This window comes from Hippichthys cyanospilos, chromosome 11 (genome assembly GCF_059441005.1).
Source record: "Hippichthys cyanospilos isolate Australia breed blue-spotted pipefish chromosome 11, RoL_Hcya_1.0, whole genome shotgun sequence".
Taxonomy (NCBI): domain Eukaryota; kingdom Metazoa; phylum Chordata; class Actinopteri; order Syngnathiformes; family Syngnathidae; genus Hippichthys; species Hippichthys cyanospilos.
This window is the reverse complement of record NC_142379.1, coordinates 149,621-160,171: the sequence shown is the minus strand read 5'-3', so window position 1 is coordinate 160,171 and position 10,551 is coordinate 149,621. Positions and strand designations below refer to the sequence as shown.

Below are 10,551 nucleotides of genomic sequence, written 5' to 3'. Positions count from 1 at the left end.
GAGAGAACAGCAAGTGCATTTCAACGTGTTCATTCTTTTTTTTTTTTTTTTTTTTAAAAACGGAGAGAACAAAGTAAATACCTACGAAAATATACAAGTCGCTATTCGCCGGAAGGAGGGAGGGTTTCCGGACTTCGAGAGACCTCAACTCCCACAATGCCGGGTGGCGCCGTCGCTATGACGCATGCGCGGCGGACGGCTGGCGAGCGGCCGAGTCGCGGTGTGACCGTCATGGCGGCGACGTACGTGGAGATCCTCAGGAGCGAGTTTCCTGACATCGACGCGGAGTTGTTCGACTACATCACAGGTGAGAGGCCGGACCCCCGGTCGCCGCGTGCCAGGTGTCGGCTGGCTGTCAGTCGGGAATGTTGTCGCTTCCTCCCTCCGCCTCGGTCGGGGGAGGCAGCCTGATAGCTGTAAAGCAGCTAAGCGGCCGGCCGGCGTGCCTCTCCGGGATGGGCCGAGTTTGCTGCTGGCTTGTCGCCCGCCGAAGGACTTAGCCATCAAATCATCCTGGATCTGGACTGGATCCCCCGCCGCGCATTGTGTGCAGGCGGCGCGGCATCACTCGCAAAAGACAGACACACTTGAACGTTTCTGGGTTTTCAATTCATGAGCAAGAAACAGGAAAAAAAAAAAAGAAAGAAAGCAAGCACTGCACGTACTCTAGTTAGGTAGTTGACTCCCGATGCGTTCAGGGACCTCTCACACAGTAGGACATCGCATACGTCCTTAGCTAGAGACTCGGTCAACGTATCAAACGTCAATGACTAATGAGGCGGTATTTATTTGACGCACCCCAAAACTGCAGCATTTCAACTTCAGTTACAGGTGAAATTCCAAAGCCAACAACGTGTTTGTTCTTCCCTTGATTTGACCCTCAAGCCATTAACAGCCATATAGAAAGGTTTCTTGGTAGCAAAGTCGGCGAGGCCAGGCGCAGACTGGGCAAGGTCGGGGCATGTCGCCAGATCTCATCTAATAACGGTGTGAAAAAAAATCGGAGCCGTCTCCCTTTTCGTCTTCGTTACTTTGTATTGCGTGGCGGAGCTATCGGGTCAGGACTCGCTATCGCCGGACGCTGAAGATCTGGTCAGCGGGGCCCGCGTGCCAATAGAAAGGTTCCGGGGAGCGGGGACATCATCCCCAGTACTCGCTGACATCATCTCCGGTACTTGCCGGAGATACCCCGAGACAGCAAACCTGATTTTGTGTGTCTGCGCGTCAGGCGTGTTGGATGGCTGCGGGGGCGACTTTGAGGACGGCGATGAGGTGTTCGAGGCGGTGGGCGGCGTCCTGCAGGAGGTTTCGGCCCACACCAAGAACGAGGACGACGTCCGCGGCATCTGCCTGCGGATGTTCGACACGCTGCGGCTGTGAGCGCGCGCCGGTTCCTCGGCTTCTCCCGTGGCTCTTGCGCGCCTTTGTAAAACGCGGACACGCGCGCCCTCAGGAGCGGACGCGCCGCCTCGGAGCGTCAGGTTTTGCTGGACGCGCCGGTGCAGCTTTCCCAGATGTCGACGGACACGAGTGAGCGAGCCGGCCGGCCGGTGGGCGCGCGCCTGCGCCGCGACTGACGCGATTTTTATCGGGTTTTGCTGCGCGTAGCCTCGGCCAAGGACGACATTCAGGGCATCTGGATGATGAAGCGTCCTCAGAACACGGTAGGTCTTCCTGCGCCGGCCTCCTCGCCCCGTCCCCGGCGTCAGGTCGTCCCCCCGGGACCACGCCCATCCCCGGAGGGACGGCTCCCGCCGCCGGCGGTTATTTCGGCAGAGGTTTCGGGAGGGCTCGCCCTCCGGGGCGGCCGCGCGGCTCCCCCTCGCCGACGGAGCGCTCGGAACGACGCGGGCCGCCAAAGGGTCGTGCCGTGCGTTCCTCAGACGGTGAACAGCAAGAAGCTGGAGAAGGCCGAGGCCAAGCTGAAAGCCAAACACGAACGACGGAACGAGAAGGACTCCAACAAGTCGTCCGGTCCGCCGTGGGTCCTCCGTCTCGCCGTCCCGTCCCCTCCGCGCGTTGGCCTCGTTCTCACGCTGTCGCGCCGCGCCCCCCAGCGTCCTGGAGGAAGCCTCGGCCAGTCAGGCCAGCAGCAAAAAGGAAGGACGGGCCGAGCAGGCGGGAAAGAACCGCAGCTACGACATCCGCATCGAGAACTTCGACGTGTCCTTCGGAGAAAGGTGAGGTCGGCCCGGACGGGCGCAGCGCGGTGCCTTATTGGCGTGTTTTCTTTGCGGGCGTTCAGGTGTCTCCTTCAGGGCGCCGAGCTTTCGCTGGCGGCGGGCCGGCGCTACGGCCTGATCGGCCGCAACGGCTTGGGCAAGACCACGCTGCTGAAGATGTTGGCCGGCCGCAGCCTCCGCGTCCCCCCTCACATCTCCATCCTGCACGTGGAGCAGGAGGTGGCGGGCAACAACACCACGGCGCTGCAGAGCGTCCTGGAGAGCGACGCCCTTCGGGAGGCCTTGCTCCGGGAAGAGGGTCGCCTCAACGCGCGCTTGGCCAACGGAACGTGAGTACGCCCGGCCGGCCTGGCCTTTTCCCCTCGCCCGTCGGCGGGTTAGGGTTAGGTGTCGCCCGTCGCCTCGTCCTTAGGCTCCTCTTTGTCGGGGGGGCGGCGGCGGCTACCGCGCGCGTCGCCTTCGGTCGGCTTTGAGAAGCCGCTCGCCGGCGGCCCCTCTTTTCACCGGGGGCCATCCGCCTCAACGCCGCAAGGCGTGTGAATTTTGACGTACGGTACCGTAGCTATTCCGCTCCTCCCCTCGCTCGCCGTGTATGCGTTTTTGGGGCCGCACCGGCCCACCGACGGAGGTTTTCGGTCCAGGAGGTAGCTCGGGAAGCCATCGCGTCGGCCTGCGAGGACAAGCCGTCATGTCAAATTCGAGGTCTTTTTGGGGGGGACGGAGATGGTCCCGCCACACCCCCAGATGGCCTTTGCTCTTGTTTTCAGAGCCGAGGGGACGGAGAGCGTCCGCCTGTCGGAAATTTACGGCAAACTGGAGGAGATCGAAGCGGACAAAGCGCCCGCTCGGTAAGAGCGTGCGCTTCCGTCGGGCCGGGGCCGAAGCCATTCACCTCCGTCTGTCTGTCATCCAATCAGAGCCTCCGTTATTTTGGCCGGTTTGGGATTTTCTCCCAAAATGCAGCAGCAGCCCACCAAGTGAGTTGACGCGCATGCGCCCGCCCGCGGGCAGCAGCTCATGTAGTCTGAGGTGCGCGCGTGTGTATGCGCGTGCGCAGAGAGTTCTCAGGAGGCTGGAGGATGCGCTTGGCGTTGGCGAGGGCTCTCTTTGCTCGGTGAGTTCCTCGCTCGGCGTTTCGGCCCGTCCGGAACGGCGTAAGTCACCGCTGTCGCGTCTTCCCCCGCGCTTCTTCAGTCCCGACCTGCTGCTGCTCGACGGTGAGTCACGTGACCTCGGCCGCACTATCGGTCGGGGACGGGCGCGGCCGTCTCTCGAGGTATGGCCGCCGGCCCGCTTTACGACGCCTGACACGCGGCCGGCCTCGCGGAGGCGACTCCCCAAGATGCTTCGTAGGGTCGCGAGCGAGCGTACGCGAGCTCGGGCCGCGCCGGGCGGGCAAACGTTCACTCCGCTGACCGGGACGGCCAGAGCCGCCGGAAGCGTTTGGCTGTTGCAGCTCCGGCCCTCCGTCTTGATTCGATGTTCGGAGCGCCGCCGTCGAAAGCTTTGCGCGAACGGGCCGGCCGAGCCGACCGACAAAGCGGAACGCGAAGATGAATCCTCACGCCAGGGGATAACGATTCGCTCATCCTTCGGACTCGCTCAAAGCGGGCGGAATCCCGGCGAGGTCCCGCGCGCTAACTGGCGCGTGCGTCTTTACAGAGCCTACCAACATGTTGGATGTCAGCGCCATCCTGTGGCTGGAGAACTACTTGCAGGTCTTAGCCGCCGCCGCCGCCGTCAGAAGCGAAGCGAGGCTCGGTATTAGCTTGAAAGAGCTAATGTGAGCGCTCCCCCCAGACCTGGCAGTCCACCATCTTGGTGGTGTCCCACGACCGCAACTTCCTCAACGCCGTGGTGACGGACATCGTACACCTGCACTCGCACAGGCTGGACAGCTACCGTGGCGACTACGAGAACTTTGTCAAGACCAAAGAAGATCGACTCAAGAACCAACAGCGAGAGTACGAGGCGCAGCTGCAATACAGGCAACATATACAGGTACGCGGCGGCGGCGGCCGGCCGGCCAGCTCCCGCGCGCCTCCTATTCATACTCCGTGTCCGCTTCCAGGTGTTCATCGACAGGTTTCGCTACAACGCCAACCGGGCGGCTCAGGTGCAGAGCAAACTCAAAGTGCTGGAAAGACTGTAAGTGGGGAAAAGGCGAAAAGCGGGGACCGCCGCCACCACCCGCTTTTTGCGTGTCGTGACGCTGACGTTTGCCGGCAGGCCCGAACTGAAGCCCATCGAAAAAGAAGCCGAGGTCACGTTAAGGTCAGGGCCGAGCCGCGCCCGCCTCGCCGCGCCCGCCTCGCCTCGCCTCGCCTCGCCTGGCGCGTCCCTTCGGAGGGCCCGCCCGCCCACTCGTCTTTGCGTCTTTTGCCGGCGCCTCAGGTTTCCCGACAATTTTGAGAAGTTGTCTCCCCCCATCCTGCAGTTGGACGAGGTGGAGTTTTACTACGCGCCGGAGCAACGCCTCTTCTCCGGACTCAACCTGTCCGCCGACCTGGAGTCCCGCGTCTGCATCGTACGTGTCGGGCGCGTCTCCCGCGCCCGCGTACGTTCCGCCAAGTCGGAAATGGGGCGGGCCCATCTCAAACGGCTCGTCGCCGAAGGCGTCCCCGGCTCCGAGGCATCCCCGGCCGGGTCTTAAATGTCTTCAATTACGCTCTTATCAGGTGGGCCAAAACGGAGCCGGGAAGAGTACCGTCCTCAAGCTTCTGATGGGCGAGCTGACGCCCGTCAGCGGAGTGCGTCACGCTCACAGGTGAGACGGCGGACGTGGTCGCTCGACGGCGGACGTGGTCGCTCGCCGGGAGACGCGGCGAAAATTGAGGGCGTGACGCAGGTAGAAACGTCCGCAGGAACCTGAAGATCGGCTACTTCAGTCAGCACCACGTGGACCAGCTGGACCTAAACGTTTGCGCCGTGGAGCTGCTGCTCAACAAGTTTCCCGGTAGGTGGCGGCGGCGGGAGTGGCGGGAGTGGGCGCCCCCGCCCAGCTGACGCCTCTGCGCGGGCAGGTCGCACGGAAGAGGAGTACCGCCACCAGCTGGGAGGTTACGGCATCACGGGCGAGCTGGCCACCAGGCCCGTCGCCAGCCTCTCGGGGGGCCAGAAGAGTCGGGTGGCCTTCGCCCAGATGACCATGCCTTGGTACGTTCCCGGCCCGCCGCCCCCCCGCCCCCCTTGACGCGCCCGCCCTTCCAGCCCCAACTTCTACATCCTGGACGAGCCCACCAACCACCTGGACATGGAGACCATCGAGGCGCTGGCCAACGCGCTCAACAAGTTCAAAGTGAGTCCGGGCGCGGCGCTTTGGGCCGCTGAACCCGTCGGCCGGTTGACGCAAGCGCGTGCGGCGCGTCGGGCAGGGCGGCGTGATCCTGGTGTCGCACGACGAGCGCCTGATCCGCCTGGTGTGCGAAGAGCTTTGGGTGTGCGAAGACGGCAAAGTGTCGCGGCTGGACGGCGGCTTCGACCGATACCGAGACGTCCTGCACGAGCAGTTCAAGAGGGAGGGCTACCTGTAAGCGTTTGCGGCGCTCGGCCGTCCGCAGAGGGAAGGCCGCGGGAGCCCTTTGCTTTTCCTTTTCTTTGTTTGCCTCATTTTTGTGCGCAGATGTTCTATTTCCTAAGAAAATAAAGCTCACACGTGCCACGCGTTTTCCCTCGGCTTTCCGTTTTGCCGACGGCCCGAGGTCGCGAGCCTCCGTCGTAGTTCCCCGGAAAATCCGTATTTTGCAGTTGAGGGCCCCCGTCGGTAGCAACGAGGTGTCCCCCCGAAGCTGAAAAATTGTGTGGGGACTCAAGTGGGCGTACGCGATTCTGGGACGTTCTCTACATACGTACCGCACAGAACATCAATCGTAGGCTACGACGCCAGTTGAACTAACGTTAAATAATCACAGGCCAACGTTATTAAGCCAAGGACACGGACGCTTGACACCTTCATTATGTTTTATTGTGTCAAAGAAGAAAAACGAGGCAAAAGGTCAGTCCTCAGTACTGGAAACTTCTCTTGGTCTGGATGTCGTCCAGAATCTGCTGCAGCTCCTCGTCTTCAAAGCGACCCTCCAAACTAAATTGGGCAGAAACCCGCAAACAAAGCGGGTCAGGGCCGGGCCGGGCGCCGGCCGGCCGGCCGGCTGGCGCGCGCTCACCTGGGGATCAGGGCCTTGGCTTCCTCGGCCGCTTCGGGGCACAGGTTGGCCAGGCTGGCCAACTCAAACTTGTGAAGCTTTTTCTGGAGGAGGAGGCTGCAAAAGACCGAGGATCAGCGCGAGCCTTCGGGGCCACTTTGATCATTTGCGGTTCGTCAGCCCCACAAGGAGACGTCGCGCGCGGCGACACCTGCGCACGGCCGTGATGGTCTCGCGGTTCTTGAAGCGGCTGAAGCGCACGGTGTAGTTGAGGGTCTTCATGAAGACCTCGGAGAGCTCCTGCTCGTCCTCGGCGCTCTCGTTCTGCTGCTTGCGGTGCTCCAGCAACATGCGCACCTCGGAGTTGAGCAGCGTCTCCGAGCTGTCGAACTCTGAAACGCAAACGCGGTCGGCCCCGTTCACGAGAAGCCGACGCCCTCTCGAACAGAGCGGGGAGAAGGGGCCGGACGCGCGAGTCGCACGGTGGGGCGGGAGGCCAACCTTTGGGGAAGAGCAGCTGCGAGGCGTCCTCCTCGACGTCGCCGACGTGCTGAGTCGAGCCCGCGGCCGCCATCAGACGACGGCGGGTGCAGTACAATAGCCCGACGGCCGGTGGCGGGCGCCCATTAATCGACGGGGGCTTCTTCCGGTGTCTGCGGGCCTGGCTTCCGACGCGGTGGCGCCACCCGGCGGCCCGAAACGTCAATTCAAAACCGGCAATTCACCGACTGCCCGCGTCGTAGCTAGCTGATGCGCGCTCCGGAAGCGTTCGTTTGACGTTCGTTTTACTCACGTTGACGGAGACATTGTTCGCGTCAAGAAATCGGGTGCCAAATAAAGCATCTTAAGCGTGCCCGGCGATTGGCTGGCATCCAGCTCAGGGTGCCCACTGCCCGCAGACAGGTGCGAAAGGCACCGGCAGGCCCGCGATCCTAACGAGAATACGAAAACGGACGAACGAATGTTTTTGAATTGGCTTCAACGGGACCGTGGCCCTTTCCGTCACGGCGGCCACGTTGGGATGCCCTAACCAGTCGGCTCTTGGCGTTCGCGAGGTTTAAAAAAAAAAAAAACAACAAGCTATTGAATCAATCGCCCGTCACCTTTCAATTGCGCCGATGGTCGCAGCGCTGTTGTGCTGGACTAATGCGCTCGCGTAACATCGTTATTTTATTTTTTGCGTGCACCGTGACCGCGCTGTTCATCGTTCAGGCATTCGCCGCGGGAGCCTATCCGGCTTCGAGAGGACGTGAGTCAGTCGCCCCGTGCGCAAGCGCAGTGGGGGCCACGAGCAAGCCGACGGAGAGGCTAGCCGGCTAGCAAGCCGCCCGGCGGCCACCTTGCAGTCGATTGGGCTCACGTCCAGAATATTGTCGGCGTCCTCGTACCCCCCGCAAGATGGACGCTTCGCGTCGCTAAAGGCGAGAAGCGTAAGTACTCGACTCTACGGACGCCGTTCGTCACTTAGCCCAGCCGCAGCCTAACGCAAACAGCCAAGACAAAGGCTACGCTTCCGGCAATCGGCGAGTTGGGAGCGTTCTTGAAACGGGGAACGCGTGCCGACGCCGGATAGGATGGGCAGGCGGGTGGCGCCAAGCGGCGGGATGGGCGCGCGTGAGCTCCTTTGGGCCCAGAGTCGAGTCGACGTCGCTCGCGCTAACTGGCTCCCGCGTCGGCGGCGTCGTTCTGACGACGGCGACCACGTGTTCGCAACGCGCGTGACATCACGGAGCCGTTGCCTAGCTATACAGACGCTGATTGTTCAACTGGACTGCGCCTTCCGCAAATGCCGTGGAAACGGATTCAACAACGGAGTCAACTTGGGGCCGACGGGGTAACTTACCCCGCTCCAGGCCCTGGAGCGTAGCGCTATTCGTTCCTCTTTACGAGAAAGGAAATGACCAAGGCGGGCTGGGCGGGCGGGGATGAAAATGCGTAAAACAAAAAAAAAAACCCTCATCGCCATCGGCCGTGTTTGTTTGAGGGCTCGACAACCAAGGCAACATCGCAACCGTTAGAGAAGCCCAAGAGGAAAAGGACGCTCGATCGATATCGCCGTTCTCCCGACTCGCCGCCGTAGCGTTTGCCACTTTATCGTCGACCCTTGTACGCGTGGCTGACGCGCGTGTTGTGCACTTGCAGGCGAAGGTCGGCCGAAGGTTGAGGCTTCCGGTCCTCCTGCCCTTGTCTGGCGAGCGAGCGCCCCCCGCCCGCCCAGGAAATGTGAGCGCGCCACCCATCCGTCTCTTTGCGAGTCTCCTCCGGCCGGGCCCCGGGGGGGCGCCATGAACCCGTACGCCGCTTGCGAGGAGGCGCCCTTTCGCCCGCGCGACCTGAGTCCGCCCGCCTCTTCGCGCCATCACGGGCCGGCGCCGCCGCCGAACCGAAGGTTCGCCCGCGACTTGCCGCCGCCGGCAAACGTCGGGCCCGCGAGCCTTCTCGGGCATCGGTCGGAGCCCGCGCCGCCGGAGCCGCGCCGCGTGCCGGAGGCGCCTCTGCGAACGTCCGCCCCGTCCCGGCCCCCGAGCGCCGCGGCGGGCGGATTCCGGCCGCCTCGCTGCCAAACCCTGGGAGCTCCGGCGGCGGCTCTCCATCCTCGGCAAAGCGCGGCCGGCGCCCTCCGCATGCGAGGCGCCTTCGCCGCCGGTCTCCAGATGCGAGGCGCCTTCGCCGCCGGTCTCCAGATGCGAGGCGCCTTCGCCGCCGGTCTCCAGATGCGAGGCGCTTTAGCCGGCGATCTCCAGATGCCGGGCGCTTTAGCCGGCGCGCTTCATCCGCAGCACCCCCAGATGCCCGGCGAGGCCGCGCCCGGCCCTCTTCAGTCCGGCGGCCTCCAGCAAGCCCCGCTCGGCGCCGTCCGCAAGCCCCCGGAGTCGGACGCGCCTCCCAACGTGACGGTGTCCACCTCCACCATCCCCATGTCCATGGCCGCCGGCCTGCACCGCCGGGGCGGCGACCTGAGCAGCATCGTGCACCAAATCAACCGCCTGTGCCAGGCCCGCGCCGGGGCGGGCGCCACCTCCGTGTGCGAGGGCCAGATCGCCAACCCCAGCCCCATCAGTCGGAACCTGCTCATCGACGCCAGCTCCAGGGTGTCGGCGCCGGGACACCCCGACGCCCTCCCGGCCCCGCCGGACGGGCCGGCCGCTTTCCCCGCCGACGCCGGCCAGGCCCGGCGGCGCCGCGCGTGGAGCGAAGGCGGGCCGGCGCCCCAGGGGGTCCGCCCCTTCAAAAACCTGCGCTCGGAAGGCCCCCGGGACCCGGGCTACCTCCGCGAGCCGCCGTCCCCCGTCCGCCGCCTCGGGCCGGCCCGCGCCGACAGCGGCTGCGCAAACTCGCCGTGGGCCGGGAACCCGGTCCCCGCGGCTTTCCAGGCGGGCCGCGTCGTCGGAGCCAAGTATCGGCCGCGCGAGGAAAGATTTCCCGTGCGCGCGGAGGCGCCGTCGGACTTGGACTTCCTCGGCGCGCCGGACTTTTTGACGGCGGGCTTTCCGGATCCCGGCGCGGACCCGACGGACGGACTGCCCGCGGACGGACTGCTCGCGGGCCCGCCTCGGAACGCCCCTCGCGCTTTTCACGGCGCCTACCGATAAACGGCGGGCTCGGGCGCGCGCCAACCGTTGAGAGGACGGAGCCGCGCTTGACCGGCTGTCGCCGGGCACGCGGATGGCTCTTTAGTCTAGTCGGCGCGCCAGCTAGGGACCGCTTCTCTTCGACGTCCCTGCGTTCAGGACCCGAATTTTTCAGTTTGTGCAATTTGGGGCGGCCGGGGGTTTGGATGAATAAATAAATGTCAGATCAACTGAGATATCTTGTGATTTGTGTTGCGGGCCCGACCTTTAGCGCTTGACGTGGCAAGTCGGGCCCAATTCAAAGGCGCCAGCTACGCACAGCGTTCCCTCGCTACTCCACCTTCGCCGCCTCGCGTCTTTTTTCGGTTAGATTAAAGCTGCGTCGCGATTATGGTGCAAATGGAGAGCGAGTGAGCGAGCGAGTGAGGTACGCGCCAGGTGGACGACGGACGTGTTTCTGCCGTCAGTTTGCCGCCTTGATGCTGTCTTGGCGCATCGGGTCTCGCGATAGTTTGAAAGCGGTACGCGCACAGACGCCGGGGTCCCTTTCGGAGCAAAGCCTAACCCGGCAATACCGGAGCCCCCCCCCCCCCCCCCCCCCCCCCCCCGCGCACGGCTCGGGGACGGCGGCGTCATCGTTTAGTGGCAAATACT

At 63.9% G+C, this 10,551-nt stretch overlaps 3 protein-coding genes across 9 annotated transcripts; 2 read left to right on the top strand and 1 right to left on the bottom strand.

Moving 5' to 3' along the window:
• Nucleotides 1–54: 54 nt before the first annotated feature.
• On the top strand, nucleotides 55–5,844 carry abcf3 (ATP binding cassette subfamily F member 3). Of its 7 annotated transcripts, XM_088427330.1 has the most exons (21): nucleotides 108–307; nucleotides 1,229–1,376; nucleotides 1,454–1,530; nucleotides 1,609–1,664; nucleotides 1,884–1,981; nucleotides 2,058–2,180; nucleotides 2,246–2,512; nucleotides 2,951–3,031; nucleotides 3,101–3,160; nucleotides 3,241–3,297; nucleotides 3,378–3,400; nucleotides 3,846–3,901; nucleotides 3,984–4,184; nucleotides 4,255–4,331; nucleotides 4,413–4,457; nucleotides 4,578–4,710; nucleotides 4,862–4,950; nucleotides 5,048–5,139; nucleotides 5,207–5,339; nucleotides 5,394–5,481; nucleotides 5,558–5,844. In XM_088427330.1, the coding sequence occupies exons 1-21, from the start codon at nucleotides 157–159 to the stop codon at nucleotides 5,714–5,716; spliced, it is 2,214 nt and encodes a 737-aa protein (XP_088283456.1). In that variant the 5' UTR covers nucleotides 108–156; the 3' UTR covers nucleotides 5,717–5,844. The 7 variants fall into 7 exon arrangements, 5 of the variants coding, with proteins under 5 accessions (XP_088283457.1, XP_088283452.1, XP_088283453.1 ...); XM_088427327.1 differs by having other exon boundaries at nucleotides 73–307; nucleotides 3,378–3,901; nucleotides 4,621–4,710; XM_088427328.1 differs by having other exon boundaries at nucleotides 98–307; nucleotides 1,609–1,981.
• A 285-nt stretch (nucleotides 5,845–6,129) lies between these two features.
• On the bottom strand, nucleotides 6,130–7,976 carry polr2d (RNA polymerase II subunit D). The gene is made up of 4 exons (XM_088428236.1): nucleotides 6,827–7,976; nucleotides 6,537–6,717; nucleotides 6,347–6,442; nucleotides 6,130–6,264 (listed from the first exon to the last, which is right to left on the bottom strand). The coding sequence occupies exons 1-4, from the start codon at nucleotides 6,897–6,899 to the stop codon at nucleotides 6,186–6,188; spliced, it is 429 nt and encodes a 142-aa protein (XP_088284362.1). The 5' UTR covers nucleotides 6,900–7,976; the 3' UTR covers nucleotides 6,130–6,185.
• Nucleotides 6,917–10,127, top strand: LOC148415318 (uncharacterized). Its single transcript, XM_088428235.1, has 3 exons — nucleotides 6,917–7,228; nucleotides 7,538–7,755; nucleotides 8,468–10,127. Exon 3 carries the CDS (start codon nucleotides 8,611–8,613, stop codon nucleotides 9,916–9,918), a length of 1,308 nt encoding a protein of 435 aa, XP_088284361.1. The 5' UTR covers nucleotides 6,917–7,228; nucleotides 7,538–7,755; nucleotides 8,468–8,610; the 3' UTR covers nucleotides 9,919–10,127.
• The last annotated feature ends 424 nt before the right edge of the window (nucleotides 10,128–10,551 follow it).